Below are 22,867 nucleotides of genomic sequence, written 5' to 3' on the forward strand. Positions count from 1 at the left end.
TTGAGTGCAGCACTTTCACAGCATCATCTTGTAGGATTTGAAATAGCTCAACAGGAGCTCAACACCTCCACTAGCTTTGTTTGTGGTGATGCTTCCTAAGGCCCACTTGACTTCACATTCCAGGATGTCTGGCTCTAGGTGAGTGATCACACCATCGTGGTTATCCGGGTCATGAAAATATTTTTTGTACAGTTCTTTTGTGTATTCTTGCCACCTCTTCTTAATATCTTCTGCTTCTGTTAGGTCCATACAATTTCGTCCTTTATTGAGCACATCTTTGCATGAAATTTTCCTTTGTATCTGTAATTTTCTTGAAGAGATCTCCAGTCTTTCCCATTCTATTGTGTTCCTCTATATATTGGCTTCTATAAATCTTCTATAAAGAAAAAGCTGGCACTCATTAAATAATTTCTGGAAATTCTTCACTACTTCAGCATGTAATTACATATTAAATCGTTAATATTTCTCTCTACAATGTACTGAGGCTTCCCTGGTAACTCAGATGGTAAAGAATCTGCTTGCAATATAGGAGCCCCAGTTCGATTCCTGGGTAGGGAAGATCCCCTGGAGAAGGGACAGGCTACCCACTCCAGTATTTTTGCCTGGAGAATCCCCATGGACAGAGGAGCCTGGCAGGCTGCAGTCCATGGGGGTCATAAAGAGTTGGGCATGACTGACCAATTAAGCATGAGATCTGCTTTAAAAACTTTATATTTTAAACTGCAATGAATCCAACAGTCAGTGAACACACAAGCTGAGCCTGCAGCACACTGGCCGGGGGGCGGTGTCCCCAGCACTGTGGCCCTGGGGGCAGTCTCTCAAGCTCTGTGGGATTGCTCTTAGGCTAAGTTGTATCTTAGTATCAGAGGACAATACCAATTATTTCCTAGATACAGGCTCTCCCACAGTAAGGAGTTTACGATAGAAAACATAGACCCTTCGCTCACCATCTAAATATGAAACAGGCCACAGAAGACCTACAAAGAAGCAAGTTAACTACAAATCCATTATGATCAGATCCAAGTGAACAGAGCATTACATTTCCCTACGAAGGAAGTCCAAGGACAGGCAAAATCAAGTGGCTAGAAAGGTTTCTAGTTTTGTCATGTGCTCATAGGAAGAGTACACAGAAGCAAGATGCTCTTCTGTGAGAAACAGCACACAAAGGTTGCAAGTATGACTTTTATTTGCAAAGTGACTGGATTTCATATTCCACATTTCCAGACTTCACCTTCTTACTTAAATTTACTGACCTAACCCTTCACTATGTAAGCACCATACGTCGCACCAGAAATATAAAGATGAACCAGGTACATTCTGTACCCTCAAGGAACCCAGTGTCCTCCACAATCTTTCTTTCCCATGATCCCTGACTAGATGAAAATTTCTTAAGAGGGATGCATGTCTTGTATTCCCAGATTGCATATTCATTTATTTCACAAATATGTTAAATATCTAATGTCCTAAATGTAATGCTAGGAATACAATGATTAAAAAAAAAAAAGCATGGTCCCTTTCACCCTGAAAAAGCGTACAGTAGCAGAGGAAACGAAGACCCAACACCTAGAGGGACGAGCGCTGAGAGAGAAGAAAGGCACAGGACCACGAGCACACACGGGTGGCCTCATACTCCGTCCACCCAGCCAAGGCTCAGGGCGGCAAAGAGTCCTAAGCAAAGTCGCAGCTTTCTCTAGCAGAGGATGATGAGCAGTCAGCCAACCAAGAAGGTACGGAAGAGTCTTCCACACAAACGGAAGTTTGTGCAAATGTTCAAGGTGACAGCAATCATGGTACCTGCGAGGCAGGAGGATTCAAAGCAGCAGGAGCTCCCTGCTGGAGGCAGACCCAGGCGGGGTCAGACCCAGAAGGGGACTTCCGGGAGCTCAGGGTTTAAGAGTTAAAGAACTCTATCCTGAGGGCAGGAACCAAGGGTCAAACAGGATGTTGCCGTTACAGATAAGATGGGCAGCGGACATTCTCTTTGATACATCAAATAATCTTTCAAAAAACTCCTCACTCCTCATCTTCCTTGTGCCATGAGTCATTATGTCCAACATCTGTGAAGACTACACAAGATTCCCTAAGAAAAGAAGGTTCTGGGTAATACCCAGGACAGTGCTGCTCAATAAAAATATGATGAGACCCATATACGTAATTTTAAATTTTCTAGTAGCCATATTCTTTAAAATAAGTAAAATTAAGTGAAATTACGATTAATAATACATTTTATTTAAGGGGATATTTCTAAAATATTACCTCAACATGTAAAAAATATTAAAAATACTGAGGTATTTTCATAATTTTTTTCATACTAAGTCTGCAAAATTCATTGTGCATTTTACATCATACTTCAATCTGGATTGGCCCCATTTTCAAGTCCTCTATAGCCACGCATAGCTAGTGTCTTCCATATTGGACTGTACAGACTAGAATGTACTTTGGGGAACATCTCTGAGAATGTTTAAGGTACTTCTATCCTTTTTGTGTTTACTAATTTATAGACGTACTGCAAATTAGCTTCTAAATGGGAAAAGACACAGAAAAATCTCAATTTTAAAAGGTACCCATAATCCTATACCAAAAATACCATTTACGTGTGGCCGTGTATGCTTGTAAGACACGGTCCTGTGTTTAAAATACACATAGGGTGGGCCTTCTCAAAAGTAGGGTCTGTAACAACAGCTTTTAAACCTACTATGAAGCAGACGCTGTTTCTATAGCTTTATCATCTCAGAGGCTACCTCTAAGTGAGCCCTCCCAGAGCCCTGGAGCTCTGCAGGAGCCCCCAGCATCTCAGGGAAGCGCTGGTCTCTGTGGTCACCTCAGTCCTCAGGCTGTCCTGCCGCTTCTCTAACGTTTCTTTCCTGTTACCAGTCGACGCGATTCTTCCCTTTTCTAAAGGAAGGAAGAGAAGGTGAAAGGGAGGAAGGGACGGGTACCTAACAAACACAGCACAAACTTGGCTTCCAGGATTTGCTGGGCTTGATTATATCCTTGCCTGGAAAATCTCATGGACAGAGGAGCCTGGCGGGCTGCAGTCCAAGGGGTCGCAAAGAGTCAGGCACGAAGGAGCGACAAACACTTTGCTTTCGTGGTTATATCTATTGCCCTCTGCTTTTATCTCTCAGCAAACGACTAAGAGGTCTGTGTGTGCCCTTTGCGTGACTCTTCTCACATCACCTTGCAGGCCGTGCCTTCGGAAGTTGCCAGACCATGAACGCCACCACCGCCCCACCTGCGGGGGGGTCCTGCCCCTCCAACGCCCTCATCACCAAGCAGATCATCCCCGCGCTGTACTTCGTGGTCTTCGTAGCCAGCATCCTGCTCAACGGCGTGTCGGGGTGGGTGTTCTTCTACGTGCCCAGCTCCAAGAGTTTCATCGTCTATCTCAAGAACATTGTCGTGGCCGACTTCCTGATGAGCCTGACTTTTCCTTTCAAGATCCTGGGGGACTCGGGGCTGGGCCCCGAGCAGCTGAACGTCTTCGTGTGCAGGGTCTCGGCCGTGCTCTTCTACATCAACATGTACGTCAGCGTCATGTTCTTCGGGCTCATCGGCTTCGACAGGTATTACAAGATCGTGAAGCCTCTCCTGACGTCTTTCATCCAGTCCGTGACCTACAGCAAACTGCTGTCGGTGCTGGTGTGGAGCTTCACGCTGCTCATCGCCCTTCCCAACACGATCCTGACCAACCGGGGTGTGGCGGGGGCCTCGCGCGTGAGATGCATGGACCTTAAGAGCGACCTGGGCCTCAAGTGGCACAAAGCCTCCAGCTACATCTTTGTGGGCATCTTCTGCATTGTGTTTCTCTCCCTAATCTTCTTCTACACTGCTATCACGAAGAAGATCTTTAAGTCCCACCTCAAGTCCAGAAAGAATTCCATATCAGTCAAGAAGAAATCTAGCCGTAATATATTCAGCATTATGTTCGTGTTTTTTATCTGCTTTGTACCTTACCACATTGCCAGAATCCCCTACACACAGAGCCAAACAGAAGCTCATTACAGCTGCCAGTCAAAAGAAATCCTGCTCTATGTGAAAGAATTCTCTTTGCTACTGTCAGCTGCAAATGTATGCCTGGACCCCATTATTTATTTCTTTCTATGCCAGCCATTTAGAGAGGTCTTGTGTAAGAAATTGCATATCCCATTAAAAACTCAGCGTGACTCAGACACTTCCAAAACCAAAAGGGAAAATATAATACAAGGAAGCACAGATAGTTTGTGAATTCCCACCTCCTTTCAAATTAAGTTCATGCATGCATACTGTAATCTTCAATTCCATAACAAAACAAAATGAATACACGTGTCCACAATAGCATCATCTCTAGGCATCACTATTCAATTTAGTGGAATAATAAAGTTAACAGGTAAGTTTCCATGCTTCTTTTGTAACATCAAAGAAAAAAATAATACATTATTTAATCTTATCCCATCAAAATAGAAGGTTTAAAAGTATAATCAGCAGTCTGGTCAGTTCATACAGAACTTTAAACAGCAAATACATAGGAAGCAATAAAGACAATTCACAGGTGTGTCTTCCTCTAAAAACAAGAATTAAGTTACACAATTTTTTTCAAAAGGGTCATTAAAGACCAGTGTAAAAGCAGGCAGAGTTGATATGGACTTAAGAAGCCAGTTTGTAGTGAAAAAAGTCAAGTTTTCTCTGATTTGAAGAACCTGGGTAAGCAGACAATGAGAAAATTACTTAAGAAATCCCCAACTGATTTATTTCATCACATTTCAAAGGAAAGCAGATATAACTTCTGTACACTGCAGCAAAAAATGTAATTTTTCTCTGATAGCATTTTGAGGATAAGATAACTTTTAAATTCTTTATATGAAGATTAGCTAAGCCACTTAATGAGCCTGGGGTTCTGGTCTTAGAATATGTTTAAGTGAACTCTACAGAGAGAAGCTAGGCAGTGGCATGTGTTGTGAGCAACTTCCTCTGCTCAATGGTATGGAAAAAAAAAAATATATAGGCTGACTGGGGAAAAGGCATATGTACACAAATAACCACCAGGCTGGCAACATACATTATTCCCTAGGAGCAGAAAGAAACAGTTTCTGTAGAAAGCAACTGGACTTCATAAAAAAGAAAATCTAAAATTTATGAGTGATAAATTACACACAAAATGAAAGTTTACATATCACATTTTATGAAAAACAAATTTCATATGTGCAGATATAGGATATGGTTGCTGGCTCTGTGAGTTATCAAAGCTAAATTCTTTCCTTGCTATTAACTTGCCTGAAGATACTTAGCCCAACTTTCAAATATTCTTCTCAAACTTTTTTGTATGTTTATTATATATATATATATATTTTTTTTCAAGCCCTATCGTATATGTACTAATAAAAAATATTTTTCATAGTGTCAATTTTTCCCTTAATAGTCAAGATATTAAAAAACAGTACCAGATGTCCTCAGTCAAGACATGGGCGGCTGCTTTAGTACACTCGATCAGACAAGCTAATAAAAGGCACAGACAGCAGGCATAGGAAAACCCAGGCTAAGAGTTACATAGAGCACTTTTGAAACCCTATGTGCCACTGACTTTTCAAAATTAAGTATTTCTATGTTCTAGGACCTCATCAGATTTTAGAGAAAAGTGAGAAGGCACATTTTAAACTGAGGAAGATCTGGGAAGGTCTTCAAACTCTGAATCCACCTTCCAGTCTCTGCTCCCAACTCTGGGTCAAATGTTCTCTTCCAAAAAGAACAAAATCACAATTCTGTCGTACGCATGCCCGGAAGAACTAAGCGTGCTATAGCATTTGTCTGGCTAAACATATTTGCACAAGAAAGTAGCTTGTTTGTATTCAGTTCCCATTGTTCAGGGCAAACTATTACATCCTGATGTTTTACATGCCCCTACTATAGCACCAGAGGAGAAACTGAAAGTATGAAAGAAGGCAGGAACCAACAAGTAGTGCGTCTGTAGCCACTGCCGCCAAGCAAACCGGAAATATGAAAGGCAGTATCTGTAAGGAAACAATGTGCAGTGCAAATAAGGACGGGTGAACCAAGAGGTGAACAGCAGCAACTGCGTGTCAGAACCTGTGAGGTACAAGACCTATACTTGGAAAAGGATGAGACACTGAAGAAAGACACAAACAGAGGGAAAGATGTACGGTGCTCACAAACTGGCAGAATCAATACTGCTAACATGATCACACCACCTACAGCAACCTACAGGATCAATGCTATCCCTATGAAAGTATCAGTGGCATTGTTTACAGAACTAGAACAAATAATTCTAAAGTTTATGTGAAAACACAAAGGCCTCTGAAAAGCCAAGATAAGCTTGAGAAAGGAGAACAAAGCTGGAGGTATCACACTGCCTAATTTAAAACTATACTGCAAAGCTATAGTAACCAAAACAGGATGGTACTGGCACAAACACAAACACATAGATCAACGCACTAGAACAAAGGGGCCCAAAATGAACCCTTACTTACACAATCAACTAATCTACAAAAAGGAGGCAAGAATACAATGGAGAAAAGACAGCCTCTTCAATCAATGGTGTTGCAAAAACTGGGCATCTATATGCAAAAGACAGAAACTGGACTATTTTCTAACACCATATACAAAAATAAACTCAAATGGATAAAACACTGAAATCTAAGATTTGAAGGCATAAAACTGCTAGAAGAAAACACAGGTAGTACACCCTTTGATACTGGTGGTAGCAATTTTTCGGGATATGTTTCAAGCAAGGGAAACAAAAGCAAAAGTAAACAAACTACATCAAACTAAAAAACTTTTTCACAGCAAAGGAAATAAACAAGAAAGCAGAAAGGCCAGGAACCTTCACACACAATCAGTGGTGATGTAAATGGGTAATGCCACCGTGGAAAACAGTACGGAAGGTCCTCAACAAAAATAAAAACAGAACTATCAGCAATTATACTTAACTCGGTACTTTTCCTGAAAAAAACAAAAACACTTATTCTAAAAGATGTGTGCATCCCTATGTTCACTTCAGCATTATTTGCAATCGTCAAGACATGGAAGCAACCTTACTGCCCATCAATAGATGAATGCATAAAGATGATGTGAGATACACACAAACAGACATATATACCAAGAACAAACTAGGGGCAGTCAGAGGGGAGGAATCAGTGAAACAAGTCAGGGATCAAAGGAGCAACAAACTTCCGGTTATACAGTAAATAAATCATGGGATGTGAATGTAACGTACAACAGAGAATTTAATCAATAATATGGGCTTCCCTCGTGGCTCAGCTGGTAAATAATTTTCTGCAATGCAGGAGACCTAGGTTCCATCCCTGGGTCGGGAAGATCACTTAGAGAAGGAAAGGGCAACCCACTCCAGTACTCTTGCCTGGAAAAGTCCATGGACAGAGGAGCCTGGCAGGCTACAGTCCATGGGGTTGCAAAGAGTTGGACACGACCGCACAACTTCACTTCCACTTTTCACTTTCATTGGTGACAGATGGAAACCAGACACATCAAGGTGATCCTCCTGTAATGTATAAAAGCAATCACCATGTTGTACACCTGAAACCAATAATACTATCAGACAATTACCCTTCAATTTAAAAACTGAAGAAAAAAATTCAGATCAAGACTACAAACAAACCTTTGGATTTAACTTTTAAAGATCATTTAAGACTTTAGCGAGAGGAATTTCTGTAAGAAATTTATCAGAGTTAGAAGATCATAAGGAGTTTATTCAAATATTGAAAAGTTAGGTAAATACAAGCAATGAGCATTTTTTAAGAAAGAAACTTAAAGGTCCATGGCTACAATAAAAAATAGAGAAATAGAGCAACAGCAAAACTGGATTAATCCAGAAACTTCTGAGATCAGCATTAGTTTTTAAATTATCTTCTATAATGTGTTCTAGTTTATAAACAAGACTTGTAAATACATATTCGCTGCAGCTAAAAAATACATTCCGTACAAGCAGTGCTATGAAATAAAGCATTTTGAAAACCGGCTCATGACAAACACAAGCCACGTTTTGTTAAAGTGCCTCTTCCAGGAGTGACAGGTTAACAGGCAGGAAGGCTAGGGGTCTTCAAACAGGGAAAACAGCCTGCAAGTGCCAGACTTCTGTGGCAGGAGGAAACAAACTACAAGTGTCAGATTTTTTCTCTTAAAATTCTCTGTTGCCAGGACGATACCTGGTTCCACCAGAACTTAACTTTTCTCAAAACTTGAGTTAATCAATGCTTTTTTTCTCATGCAAATATTCTTCTTAAGTCATGTTAATGAAACTATGTATTTGCTTTGGAATCTATCTTTCTTCAAACTGGTCCCACCCAAAATTAACTTTTGGCTGATAACAGCTCAACAAACCACTATTCATATCAATTGTTTTATGGCTGGGGGACGACACACCTGTGCCATCCTATCTCAAAAACGCATATTGTGGGAGAGGGGGCAGGTCAGCCTTGAAGCGTCTCTCTTAATTGTTAATAGCTTTCTAACATAAGGGGGGCCACTCTCCGTCCCCCTTCTGATGTCTATGTCAGAAGCTTTCTCTGTCCCATTTTATACTCTAATAAAACTCTGCTATACAAAAGCTCTTGACTGATCAAGCCTGGTCCCTGGTCCGGAAGTTAAATCTTCTTCAGAGATCACGAATCTGACACAGCTCACCATAAGCTATCAGGAGGATGTCCTGTCATAAAGTGGTGATCCATACATCACTGAAGTCTTGCAGAGAAGAGGCGGCCAGAAGGAAGTAGCAGCTTTTACTGTTGAAAACCACAGAGTATTAGGTCTTTCCTACCCCAGCACACAAACCCTCACAGCGCTGTTAACCCAAAGGAAATCCCATGTCATTCTGGGCAGATGATCTGTTATGTTTATAATCTGTATGACATCTCTTGATGTCATGGATATTTTCTGTACTAATAAAGTTTATTTCTTCTCCACAGCCAGAACACGCAGGTAGCAGCAACAGGACAAAGGACAGAATACAGAATAATGGCACAAGCTTCCTGTCATCTTGAGTGGAAGCAGAGCTTAGTTTAAGGGTGTTTTCCGGAGTCTCGAGATTAATCTTTTAGACGACGCTAACGTGGAAAGGTTTTATCATTTCTAAGTGACCCCACTAAAAAACTACAACTAGGCCTGTGCCATATAAGAGACTTGCTGGCTGACAGACTTGAATGTCCACAGCTGTGGGTTCCGTCAAAGGCCAGGTGCAAGGGCTGCAGCTGAGGGCACCAGGCCTGAGTTTGTCCTGTTTCGCCAGTTCCATGGCGTGAGTCTTAACTAACAAAAGGAAGTTACCTGCTCTTCTGTTGTGGTAGCAAGATGAAAAGGGATAAAATAAGCAGCAAACTATGCTATATCAGATAATGAGGTAACACTAAAAACACAGGACGTCGATAAACCAAACTTTTCCTACCTGCTAAGCCCGATTCTTTCCTCAGACTTCCCAGACCAGAACTAAGACCACAGCCTGCTTCCCGCCGGGCCCATTCCTCAGCGCCTTCACCTCCACAGTCGTTCCCAACTGGCCATCCCCTCTGGGCCAGTTCCAGATCCTCAATGCCTCTCGTCTAGAAAGATGGTGAGATCCCCACCCTGGATCTTGTCTTCCACTTTTCCTCAATCCAACCCCACGTCCTCCAATGCCCGCACTCGCCTGGTACTACTGAACTGACCTCTCCTCAGACAACTGTCCTGAGCGCTGCACCGCTTCCTAACCAAAGCATCCGAGATGGACCACGTGGCTCCAAGACGTGGCCCCGGCCTCTTCCTCACACAGACCCCGCACGCACACACTGCGCGCCCAAACTGAGAGCTGCCAGACGCCCTCCCCACACCACAGCCCAGGTGCGTGCACCCTCCCCAAGCCCACCTCCGCTCCCTCACTCTCAGGAGCAGCTCTTCACCTCCTTTGGTCTTTAAAAGACCACTTCCTGGACCCCCACAGGCTCTGACAGCCCACAGTCCACCCGCAACCCCTCAGCCCTGTCTTGTCCTGCCCATGCCTTCTACGCTGCGACCTTCTAAAAGCAACAAACACTTTCTGGAGGATGGAAGCGAAGGAGGCAGCCTGTAGTCAAGAAATAGTTATTAGAATTTTTCTTAACCACTTGACCAAAAAACAAAGATTCACAAGAAATCGATCATATCATACTCAAGCGGCGGGGGGGACGGACAGGGACTTCAGTGACTAAAAAGACACAAGATAACCTTTAAAAGTTCTTTTTAAGGGACTTCCCCAGCTATTAATTATTTTATAAACATGAACCAAATAGCACAGCCACACCTCCTAACTGAAAGATGAGATGAATCACATATTGATCAGATAACACTGTGCAGCCAATAAAAAGGCAGAAAATCCAAAGCACCAGACAGGGGAGTGACTCAGCAGACTCGGCCACCCCTACAACCAAATTCACATTCGAAGCAGATGCAAAGCACCTCCGTCTTCAAAATGTCCCCGATTGGTACCCTTCACTTCATTCAAAAGGGAAAACTGAAGCAGAGTATAAACAATGCGGGAAGAAACTGTAAACTGTCAGCAGCTCTGCATCTCTCTCTCACTTTAAAACTACTCTGTCTAATCACATCTGTCCCTGTCAGATCTGAAGCTACCAATCTGAGAGCTAGGAAAGAATGTCTTCGGGCTAATTCAGGTGGGAAAGGGGATTATCCACCTTTAACAACACTTTCAAAATGCAAACCTAAAGCGCAATGACTCCAGAGAGAAGGGTGACCTGGAGCCTCAGAACCTGCTGGAGAAACGCTCCAGATATGGGCCTCTGTTAGCCAAAGAACAGTCTCCTGCCGGAAGATCACTTAAAACCTTCAGAATGCAACTATTTTGAACTGTCAACATCTCAAGTTGCAAACTCCGTGAGGAAAGTGTGGCTCAAAGGTGCCTGTTCCACTGCCCAGTGGCACTCAAGTTCAAACAAGTGTAAACACTAAATGTGTGTGTGTTTGCAGGTGGGGGGGAGAGGAATACGACTGACCTGGTAGCCTCTCTCATAACCACATTTTCCATCCAACACTTCCGTTTGAACTAGAATAATTAAGTGCTGGGGAACACTGGGGTCTAACTGTGCAGCTCTGAGCAAGGCCCCAAAGTCCCTCATGTCCTCGTTTCCCCATCTGTAAAAAGAAAAAGCTCCTCTATTTTACGGATTTCTTCAAAGAAAATAAATTCTCAAACGTGTGTTCCTGGCTGTGGCAGTGGCTACCTATCCCAACAATCTTTTTTTTCCTTCCTTCCTTATTAATTCCAAAGGCTACCATGCTATGTTTGAAAAGCAAATTTTAAGAATGTTACACATTAAAAATGATGCTTCTATTGAAAGACAGTTGTTTGGTACTTGCATTCAACAAGATCAAAACTATCGTTTGTGTGGATAAAGGAGAGACTACAAAAAGATTTTTTTTTTTTTGTCAATTCATGGGGCAATTTACTTTCAATTTTTAAACATACAAAATACTCATTAAAGTAAACGCTTCGTCGTTTCTTAAATAAAAAGTATTGCCACAACCCAAGTAGGGGAAAACAACTTCCCCTCACTTCTTCCCACTTGGGTTTCTGAAATACTGGGTTAGTGATGATGAGCAATTTCCTAGAACGCTAAGAAAATACCCACTGACAAGCATTCGTCCTTAATGAAACAGAAAGAAGTGATTTATGGAAATTTAAATGGAACTAGTGTTAAAGACAAAAACAACAGCGGACAGCAGGCCAAAAAAAGAATGCTTCTTCCACTGTGAAGAAACTTCCACAAAACTCCAGGTTGCCTCAAGCTCACTGTCAGGAATGAGGAAGAACACGCTCAGTTTCACTATTAAAAGACTGTGTGTTGTGTGAGTCACTTCAGTTGTGTCTGACTCTTTGTGACCCCATGGACTGCAGCCCACCAGGCTCCTCTGTCCATGGGATTCTCCGGGCAAGAACACTGGAGTGGGTTGCCATGCCCTTTTCCAGATTAAAAGACTGGTTTCTCATTATTCCCAAAAGGAAATAGAACATGGAGAACTAAGGGACTTCAGCTCTTTTATACTTGGCAACCCAGACACACACATGTGCACACACACACATGCGCACACACACAAACTCAGAACAGTTCAATATATTTCTTAATTCTATCCATACCCCAAAGTGAAGAGGGAAGTACACATACGACTGTCTAACTAAAAAAAAAGAAAAAGAAACTTGACCAAAAACCTTTGATTCCAATGCTCCTTCAGACCACATTTTAAATCCAGTCACCACTCAGCTGGCAGCCACCTGCATCTCATCAACTTCTTTCCATCTCACCCTCTCCATCCCCCCAGTGAGTGTAAGCCCTGATCATAACTGCTCATTTAACTTGACTACTACAAAATACAAGTGCATTTTTCAGTGAGTCCTAGCCAGTAATGATGCACGTATTAGTGTCTTAAAAGAGAGAGCATTTCCTATTATGATGAAAATTAACACTGGTTCCTAACCCAAATGAAATACAAAGTTTGAGAAAGACTGGCACTTTTCCCCACTAATTTCTAAGTGAATATATGTAAAAATTATTCTTTTGCAAAATGATAATAACTACCTGAATTTGAAAGACCACCAGGGTATCTGAAACCAACGGACAGTGTCATCATAAGTGTCCTTATAGAAAACTGTTGTTTTCAAAAGTTCCCTAGATCCACCTTAAGTTCCCTCCAGCTTGACAGTTCCCCTTTAGTCTTTTAGAGGTTTTTCTTTTGAAGAGTGAATACCAAAGGAATGTATTTTAGATCCTAGCAAAGCTTCTTCTGACTATTATTTAGAAAACTAAGAATTACTAGGAGAAAAAGAGATAAAACCAAAGTACCCACTAGGCCAATGAAGCAACAAAAATCCAGACACCACCCCAAGTGATCAGGCAATGATTTGCCCTGACAAATCACCTTTGGACCACACTACTTACTCCCTCAAAGGAAGAACAAACATTTATCTAATTTAAATGTACACCAGAGGGTCCCTTTTCATATTTCATTATTAATTACTAAGTACCTGTCTCAATTCATTATGCCGTTATGGCCAAATTGACAAAAGCACATTGCAGGTTTACTCTCATAACTTAGAAAAACAGGCCCAATACATTTCTGAATTAAAAAAAAATTCCCAGCTATAAAACAGTACGCACAAAACAGCAACATCCTCACGCGGGCATGCTGCTGTTCGGTCACTAAGCTGTGCCCGACTCTGCCACCCCATGAGCTGCGGCACGCCAGGCTCCTCAGCCCTTCCCTATCCCCGAGTTCGCTCAAACTGAGGTCCACTGAGTCAGTGATGCCATCCAACCCTTTCATCCTCTGTGAGATGCTGTGAGATTCTGTGAGCATACTCATAGGAAAATTTTAACATGTGTATCATCAGACATCACCACCGGTAGTCCAGTGGTTAAGAATCCGCCTGCCAATGCAGGGGACATGGGTTCTATCCTTGGTTCAGGAAGTTTTCACATCCCGCAAGGTAATTAATAAACCCTGTGTGTGCCACAACCACTGAGCCCGCATGCTGCGACTGCTGAAGCCGGCACGCCCCAGAGCCGGCGCTCCGCAACAAGAGAGACCACCCCAATAAGAAGCCCGTGAACGGCGACGAGAAAAGAGTCCCGTCCACAGCAACGGAAAGCCTGCACACGGCGACAAAGGCCCAGCACAGCCAGAAAAGGTTTTAAGTAATTAAAATAAACAAACAAAACAAAAATAGTAATAATAAATAAATAAACAAAACAAAGCCAAAAAATGCATGCAGCCAAAACGTTAACCGTGATTATCTCTGTACATGATGATTTTCCTCTTATATTTCCAGATTGTTGTAATATGAACAAAAAATGAAGATAGATAAAAAAAATACACTGTATCAGACACTATTAAATCACATTTTCTGTATGTTAATCGATGTCTCACAGCAGTATTAAAATTGCAACCATTTTTTAAATTATAATTTTGAAAGCTGATGACTGTCAGTATACATACTAAAGAAATTCTGCTTAAACAGCTGGTATCTTTAACTCATAACACCATCAAGACACAAAAACTGGCGTTCTTTAAATTCATTATGATGAAAAACACGGCTTGGGTGATTTCAAAAAAACATAGGTATTACAACAGATGAATAAAAATCTTTCCTCTAAAAGAACAAACAATTCTTAATTGTTGAAGAAACCTTGTACAAAGTTGAAAAGAACTTCTTGAGGAGCCTTTCATAAAGGTAAGATATGTGTTTAAAAAAAGAAAAGAAAAGAAAAAAGTACAGTTAAACTATCTGCAAACCACAGCTTCATCTACGTCAATATGCAACATTTTAAAACCACACAAAAAGGAAAGGAAATTTTTAGTGCAGCCGGCAGTCCTGCAGCGGGCCTACTGCCGCTGAAGCTAGCCAAACAGCTCATGTTTCTCTGAAGACTTGGAGCAAGGCCCGCTGAAGCACCAAGAATACACCCCAGGTATGTCTTCCTAAATACTTAATGTATTCAGTGTCTTTACGTGGCAGGGAAATCTATGATTTTCAGTGCTTAAACCTTGTGAGCTGAAAATGACAACATATGATAAGGCTGCAGTGCAAGAAGGCACCAATTAATTATTAAACTCCAAATAGATTCTCAGTGTGAACTACACTGTAATTTTCTTCTACCTGAAGCCCTCATCCACCCCTTTCAGAAAGACAGCTTAATTCACACAACACTGAATACTGCTTCCTGGTGGGTTGGCCTAACTAGTCAGTAACTCAATTTTAAAACTGGATGGATGCAGGCTGTGTCGTAGTTCTTCACCACAGGGCACAACACAGCTCTACAAACACTGTGAGAGGTAATTTCTAGAAAACTCTGTTGTGACTTCTGTAAAGAATAACTAATGAGTTATCTCATGAGGTTCTAAGCGACGGGCACTCTCAAACAAAGGCAACACTAGAAATCTCTTCTTGATTTTGCTGGAATACACCTGGGCACCTCAGATTTCCATAGGCTAATAATTGGTTAAAAAATATATATATTCATCAAGCACTTAGTGTTCAAATTCACAATGGAAAACACAGAATGCTATTACAGTACAATTTAACAACTGTTAAATTTTTGATATGACCAAATATTTTAGATGAGAAGTCTGGGCTTCATTGCAAGCTAGACGGAGGTTCAAGAAAAACAACTGGGAGGCCGTGCGTGACTCTCAAGCATTATGGAATGAACAGTTACACTGTAATTATTTTTAAATAAATTACCCACGGGTGGTCAGTTCCAGATACACAGTACGCTGACTGAGCAAAACTAATTAATTCTGTAATCCTTCTCTTTACCACATAGTCACCTATAAAATGAGCCTTCACTGTATAATTGTATGAGCAACAGGGGCACTCAAAGAAATGCATTATATGCTACGATTATAATGTAACATTTGAAATACAAGCGTCTAGGCCAAAATGCTAGCACCTCTGTAAAGGGACAGTGAGCAAAGGTGGGAGGTGAGGGCTCGTCTACACCGACACTAGCTTTTGACCCAGAGGACAAAAGAATGCTCAGAATAAATGGTTAATAATTAAATGTTTATCAGCCAAAGTCAAGTCATAAGGAAGTCAGTAAAGCCTAGAGCAGGCTTCAGATCTGAAGGGCTTCCTTTAGGCATTCAGGATAGGCAGGATGGGGGCTGGGAAGGACAGAGGCAGAGAATCTGCTCCACCAAGCCAGGGAAGCCTGCAACAGCCAGGTGCCAGACCTCTGTGTGATCAAACCCAGAGACCGGACCAAATGCTACAAACAAGGGTTCCCTGCATCCTGGCAGCCCTATGAGCCCCAAACCCTATCACAACAAAAAGTACAAAAGGAAGGAAGGAAGTGCTCCCGGAACAGCAGGGATCCCACCAACTAAACCACTGAGCTGGGGGGAGACAGTGCAGATGCTATGGAGAGACCACAGGGAGGGAATTCTGAGAGAGAGAGGAAGGTTGAGGCTTAAAATATAGAACAGACATTTGTTTTTTAAATGTATCTATTGTAAAACGAAACATCAAAACACACAGAGCCTGAATGTGGTTCATTAGTATTGAGGGGGAAAATTAAAAATGAATATTTTATTTCTGCTCTTTGACATGAAAAGTTTTAGAGTACAGTTCCTAACAGTAGTAAGCACTTAGTAAAGGTTTGATATTATAATAAAAATAAGACAAGGTGCCATATGATACCACTCGTATGTGGAATCTAAAAATAATGGTACAAAGAACCCCTTTATAAAACAGCAGGAGTCACAGACGGAGAACACACTCACGGTTAGGAAGGATGGGGGAGGGACACTGGGGGACTGGACCGATGCGAGCGCGCTGCTGCATATAAAGCAGGCAGCTAACAGGACCCGCTGTAAGCGCCGGGAGCCCTGCTCAGTACTCGGTAAGGACTTACACAGGGGAAAGTCTGAAGAGAGTCGATGTACGTAGAACTGATTCACTTCGCTGTGCAGCTAAAATCAGCACAACACTGTAGACCAATATACGCCAATAAAAACTATTACTCAAAAAAACAACAACGGACACAGTTTCAAAGCGGTTTTGAACATGGCTTCTGAGATCAGACTATCTGGCTGCGAATCCGGGCTCCATAGTTTACCAGCTGGACAACCTCAAGCTACTCAGCCTCGTGGCGCTTCAGCTTTCTCATCTATAAAACAGGGTATAAATGACCTATTTTCGGTCCTTTCTATAGCCAAGTAATATTCCATTGTGCATAGGGACCACATTTTCTTTACCCACTCACCTGCCCACGGACATTTAGGCTGCTCCACGTCCTGGCTACTGTGAACAGTGCTGCCGTGAACATTTGCGTGCATGGGTCTTTTTGAATCATGGTTTTCTCAGAGCATACACCCAACAGTGGGCTCACTGCATCATAGAGTAGTTCTATTTTTAGTTTTATAAGCTACCTCCATACCCCAGTTTTAAAAGGGTAAGGGAGACAACATCTACGTGATAGAAACAATAAAAGGTTAAATAAGTACATGTAAAGTATTTGGCCTGGTACCAGACACAAAGAATGTGTCTGACGACTTCCACTGAGTTTAGTACAGAATGACGTCATTCCTGGACTCTCAAGCCCTGTCTCAAGTAGGGAAATGGGAAAAACGTGTACTCTTTAAATGTCCCTTTAGTTTAGAAAGCTTTATATACATCTGCCTTATTCATCCACTTACATATTATTTCACCCCAAGATGTAACCAATGCATCATCAAATAATTAAGAGAGTTAAGATTCAAAAAAGCTTCTAAAGTTTTTGTTTTTTTAAAAGGATGTTTCAGAGAAGTGGCCTTCTTAGCCCCTAAAGTTACTGGTTGCTATTTTTAAAAGCTGCACATGAGTTTTTTTCTTGCTAAAACACAAAACCAACCTTCTGATCTATAAATCAAAGGAAGGAAGTTGTTTAATATTCATGAGGAGGGTGCCACAGCCCTAAGAGCATGAGTTTATGAAGCTTAGCTTATTTAACTTACACTGTAAACCATCCAATATTCCAGATTTGGAGGGAACATGACAACACTCCGCCACTATCAGTGACAATCACAGTGTTCCAAGGGCAGGACTTACACATCTGGCCTTGACTGCCTTGAAACCCACCATGAAAGAAGAAAGAAAAAACCCTCAAGTGCTAAAGTTAGATGTTCTGATACATCTATATATAAAACTGAGCTTCTGTCCTGAGAACTTTGTAACCAACAATCATATACCCTTGCCCTAGAAGCCTTTAAAATGTAATCTTGGTCAAACTTCTTGCCAACACTGACCAGGAAACATCTACACAAGCACATATAAGAGACATATAAGGCAAACCACAAAGCTACTTTAAAACTATCTTGCAGCTACACTTAAAAAAGCAAAAGCGGGAGAAGTTAATTTTAATAATATATTTGACCTAATGTATCAAAAATATCATTTCAATATATGTTCAATATAAAAATTACTGACACAGTTTACTAACTGTTGCACTGCATGCATAAAATAGCACAATTCTGCTCAAGCCCTTGAAGTGTGACCAGTTCAAACTGACTTGCGCTGTGAGTGCAAAGTACACACTGGGCTTTAAAAATTTAATGTAAATGTTGTAAGAATAGTGCAAGGAGTAACTACTCTTCATAATATTTCATACTAAATCTTTTTTAAGACCCAGTTTACAGCAGGGGTCAGTTTGGATGGGTCACTTTTCAAGGGCTTAAGTCATCTGTGGTTGTAGGTTACCAAACCAGGTCTACACCATCATAATCCAGAACATCAGGCAAAGACCAGATGCTAATCCTACAACTTCTTCTGCTAAAAGAAAAATGAAACTCTGATTGTAAAAATGTTCTGGTACACAACAAAAGGCCTATTATTTAAATAAAAATCTTTTAGATTTTAGTACAATTTTCTCCCCACTCTCACCTCCCCTCTCCACCTAGGTTTCTCCAGCATGAAGAGTTCTATCAACCTATGAAAACAAAAGCCAGGAAGCCTCACTGAGAGCAAAATTCAGGCTCAGCCGCAACCAAACTTTTTTGTTTCCTCTCTCTATTTCTCAGAAATGCAGGTCACTTATCTCCTCTACAAACTAACTTCCAACCCAATTGGTTACAAACAAGCTATCAGGATGCAAAAGTGTGAAGTCAAAAATATCCCTTCTAGCAGCAACCTACAAGGGATTTCCCAAAATCACAAAATCAGACCATGGAAACCCCAGGCTTCCTTCCTCATAATCGAAGGTGTTCCCACCAATCCACACATCAAGTAACTTCACCAATAAAATTCTAAGAAGCAGAGTGACTGCAACCATGGTTTTGGGAATGCAACTGTGTTTGAAGAAAACAATTCTAATTTGAGTTACTAACCTCCCTTCTCTCTCATTCATTTTTTTTAACAGAGTCTTTGGAGCTTTTTGTCTTTGTTTTGTTCTTTCTGGACGGTCACCCCTGCTGTCCTTGAAGATGACCAACAGTTCCACCTTCTGCCCAGTTTATAGAGACCTGGAGCCATTCACATATTTCTTTTATTTAGTCTTCCTCGTTGGAATTATTGGAAGTTGTTTTGCAACCTGGGCTTTCATACAGAAAAACACAAATCACAGGTGTGTGAGCATATACTTAATTAATTTGCTTACAGCTGATTTCCTGCTCACTCTGGCATTACCGGTGAAAATCACTGTTGACTTGGGCGTCGCACCCTGGAAGCTGAGAATATTCCACTGCCAAGTGACAGCCTGCCTCATCTACATTAATATGTACTTATCAATAATCTTCTTAGCATTCGTTAGCATTGATCGCTGTCTTCAGTTGACATACAGCTGCAAGATTTATCGAATACAAGAACCTGGGTTTGCTAAAATGATATCAGCTGTTGTGTGGCTAATGGTCCTTCTTATAATGGTGCCAAACATGATCATTCCCATCAAAGACATCAAGGAAAAACCCAACGTGGGCTGCATGGAATTCAAAAAGGAGTTTGGAAGAAACTGGCATTTGCTGACAAATTTCATAAGTGTAGCAATATTCCTCAATTTCTCAGCCATCATCTTAATATCTAACTGCCTTGTAATTCGACAACTCTACAGAAACAAAGATAATGAAAACTATCCAAACGTGAAGAGAGCTCTCGTCAGTATACTCTTGGTGACTACAGGCTACATCATCTGTTTTGTTCCTTATCACGCTGTCCGAATCCCATACACCCTCAGCCAGACAGAGGTCATATCTGACTGTTCCACCAGGATTTCACTTTTCAAAGCAAAAGAGGCCACACTGCTCCTGGCTGTGTCCAACCTGTGTTTCGATCCAATCCTGTACTACCATCTCTCAAAAGCTTTCCGATTAAAGATCACTGAGACGTTTGCTTCCCATAAGGAGTCCAAGGCTCAAAAAGAAAAATCAAGGCCTGAAAACAATGCATAAAATATGGGATTTTTTCATGCTATAATTTCTTGCCTCACTAGACAATTAAGTGTACAAACTCCTGGGAAGGAGGGAAAAAAGAGCCTCCGTAAGTAAAAATACAGGCAGAGGGCAAATGCGGCTTGGTTTACTGACAAACTGTTTCTGAACACAAGCCCAACTGTGTTGTTGATGCTCCTTAACACAAATGTTTGTACAAAAAAACAAAAAGCTAAAAAGTCTTCTTGAACCAATATAAACCCTGCAATATCCTTAAAACCTAAATGAGTTCTATGACACAGAGTCTGAAATATTCATTAGGTATTCATTTAAAGGCCTGGAGCTGACTTCTGATAGAAATATGCAAAATACTCTCTATGTGAGTTGCCAGAAAGCCCTTTAGCAACACAGTTTAAAGCCCTTTAGATCACTTACTAAAAAAAAAAAAAGGGCAGGTGATTTCTTAACTGAAACCACCTGAGCCTGATTGATTTTTAATCCATCACTTCAAAAACAGTAACTTTTTGACTCAATGCTCCAATTTTTAACATGTAAGTGTGTCCTGCCACAATAGCCTACAATTTTTTACTTATAGAAAGGTTTGGAAAAACATGGTTTTTGAATGTATTATATATCCTTATTTCTACCTATAGGTTATAAATAAAGATTTTTCTACTGTTAGTAATGACAAATCCAGTGATTTCTTATTTTTAGTTTGTAGCAGTAAAAACCATACCCCATAATATCTTCAAGTGGGGGGGGGGGTTTCGTTAAATTATACTAACTGCTAAAACTACTGTTTTGGGACTCACATCCGAAGTATGGAAAACTATCACCAGTCAAATAGTCTTAAAATAGACACGTCGGCTCCACATCACAAGGACTTGTTAGAAAGAAATGCGGCATGAGATTAGCTGAAGTGTGCCACCCAGGTCCTGAAGGGGAGTCTGACCCCATGGGCGGCCAGCCATGCAATGTATGCGTGACCCCACTCTCAGGGTCACAGCCCACTGGTCAAATTCTCTCAGATGCGAGTAAAGCAGAAAGGACTCAGTAGATGGTATTAAATGAAGACTTATTTAGGGAAGGAAGACTAAAACATTTAGATAAGGATATACAAGACTTTGTATTGTTTGTTTGTTTGTTTGTTTGTTTCATTTATAAAAGCCCACATCAAAACAACCAGTAATGCAATTGCATTAGCTGCAATGATTCAGAAATGGTGTTGTTTGAGCAAAAACAGGCAGACACGGAGAACAGAGTATGGTCAGCAGGGGAGAAGGGCTGAGGAGAAGGATGACATGGGTAATGGGGATCAGCTGTTAGGTGACAAAGGGAAGCTAAGGTTCGGGTGGTGAGCATGCTGTAGGGGATACCGCAGTAGAAATAAAATGTTTACACATGAAACACCTCTAATGTTATAAATCAACATTACCTCAATAAAAATAAATGATCTCAAAGGATAGGAGGGAGGGTAGGAGGGAATAAAGAAGAGAGCGAGAAAGAGAAAAAAAAATAAGGAAAGAGGGAAGAAAAGAAACGAAGGAAGGAAGCAAGGAAAAAGAAACGGTGTTCCTGGAAAGTAACAAGTTTGAATTCCAGACTCATTTTTTAGCTCTGTGCTGAGAACTATTTTCTGACAGCTGAACCTTGGACAACTCCTGCCCACAGCATTACTACACATTCTCTGAGGATGTATGGTCTGAGGAGAACAGTAAATGAGAAAATGCACCCAAAAAGGTGCCCATTACACCTCTAACGTGGTAGGCACTGCACCAACCCCAGCTGGCCAGTGGTAACGACAGGAAGCCCTGTCGGTATCACACGTCTGACACAGGAAGGATCTAAATGACCCTGGATGACCTGTGGCAGAGGCTGGCTGAATGCCTAGACACGAGAACCTGGGCATGTCTGACACAGGGAGGGTCCAGATGATCCTGGGTGACCTGTGGCAGAGGCTGGCTGAATGCCTAGACGCTAGAACCTGGGCGTGTCTGACACACGGAGAGTCTAGATGATCCTGGATGACCTGTGACAGAGGCTGGCTGAATGCTTAGACGCTAGAACCTGGGCTTGGTGGCCCAGTGAGAGCACAGTCTTACCGATAAGCAGATTAGGACGTCATTCACACAAAAGCATATATGAAACTAGCTTACTTTTCTGAATCTTTTAGTCAAGTTGCCTTTTAGTCTTCTCTCCTTGGCCTTCACTCACTAGAGCCACACTTTAGAGACAAAGTGGGGGCGGGGGCGGTAAAAAACGAACTTTTTATTTTTAAGTCATATTCTTGTATTCTCCTCATGTGCATAATAGGCTAGTCAGACTCACCACAGCATCCACAATGGCACAGTTTTACTAGCATACACTTTTATTTCCCCTTTTCTGATGGTTTAGTCTAAATCACACTCACAGTAAAGGTGCTTCTAGACAACTGGTAATTAGAAGGCTATTAAAAAACTCCATCCTATAATGTCAAATTTCTAGCAGCTCTTTTATGAATTCGCATTGCAGCTGAATTACGTCATAGCCCATCAGGAGACCTACTCACTGGGAATCACTCATGCTCTTTCCTCTAAGGGAGAGGACAGCCTTGAGAACGTTAAGTGCTGGGAACAGCTGTGTCACCACGGGTCACATGAATTCACACACGGGACAGAAGGAAGACGCGCGTGCTCACGCAGCCCCTGCTCTCACCCCCACACACACGGAGGCCTGCGGAGCGCGGCTCGCCCAGGGGAAGCGAGCAGAGCCCTCAACCAGCCTGAACCATTTCACGTTTCTGCCGTATCGCCTTCCTTTCCCCTATTTTTTTCAAATACACATCTGGGGATAATTTAAAATTTACAGATAAAATAAAAAGATAGTACAGACAGTTCCCATGTATTCTTCATCTAGTTTACCCTAGAGCTAAAGCCTTATGTACCATAATATATTTGTCAAAACCAGGACATTAACACCAGCACATTAATATTAACTCAACTCTAGACTTCAATAA

The 22,867-nt window shown here is 41.5% G+C and overlaps 3 protein-coding genes across 19 annotated transcripts in view; 2 read left to right on the top strand and 1 right to left on the bottom strand.

The window, feature by feature from the left end:
• P2RY14 (purinergic receptor P2Y14) overlaps positions 1-5,383 on the top strand; it is a 58,986-nt gene extending 53,603 nt beyond the window's left edge. For all 9 annotated transcript variants that reach the window (XM_070466588.1, XM_020886578.2, XM_020886581.2 and 6 more), the window contains one exon: positions 3,188-5,383. In XM_070466588.1, coding sequence (XP_070322689.1) covers positions 3,214-4,227 — 1,014 coding nt within the window. In that variant the 5' untranslated portion in view covers positions 3,188-3,213 and the 3' untranslated portion in view covers positions 4,228-5,383. The remainder of the gene's footprint in view (positions 1-3,187) is intronic.
• MED12L (mediator complex subunit 12L) overlaps positions 1-22,867 on the bottom strand; it is a 340,418-nt gene that overhangs the window by 206,897 nt on the left and 110,654 nt on the right. The gene's annotated exons all lie outside the window — the stretch shown is intronic.
• On the top strand, positions 14,341-20,564 carry GPR171 (G protein-coupled receptor 171). Its single transcript, XM_020886585.2, has 2 exons — positions 14,341-14,444; positions 18,870-20,564. The coding sequence occupies exon 2, from the start codon at positions 18,934-18,936 to the stop codon at positions 19,891-19,893; it is 960 nt and encodes a 319-aa protein (XP_020742244.1). The 5' UTR covers positions 14,341-14,444; positions 18,870-18,933; the 3' UTR covers positions 19,894-20,564.

Source organism: Odocoileus virginianus, chromosome 4 (genome assembly GCF_023699985.2).
Source record: "Odocoileus virginianus isolate 20LAN1187 ecotype Illinois chromosome 4, Ovbor_1.2, whole genome shotgun sequence".
Taxonomy (NCBI): Eukaryota; Metazoa; Chordata; class Mammalia; order Artiodactyla; family Cervidae; genus Odocoileus; species Odocoileus virginianus.

Excerpts from the sequence above, each read along its gene's own strand:
- GPR171 (XM_020886585.2), top strand. The coding sequence starts at position 18,934 with ATGACCAACAGTTCCACCTTCTGCCCAGTTTATAGAGACCTGGAGCCA.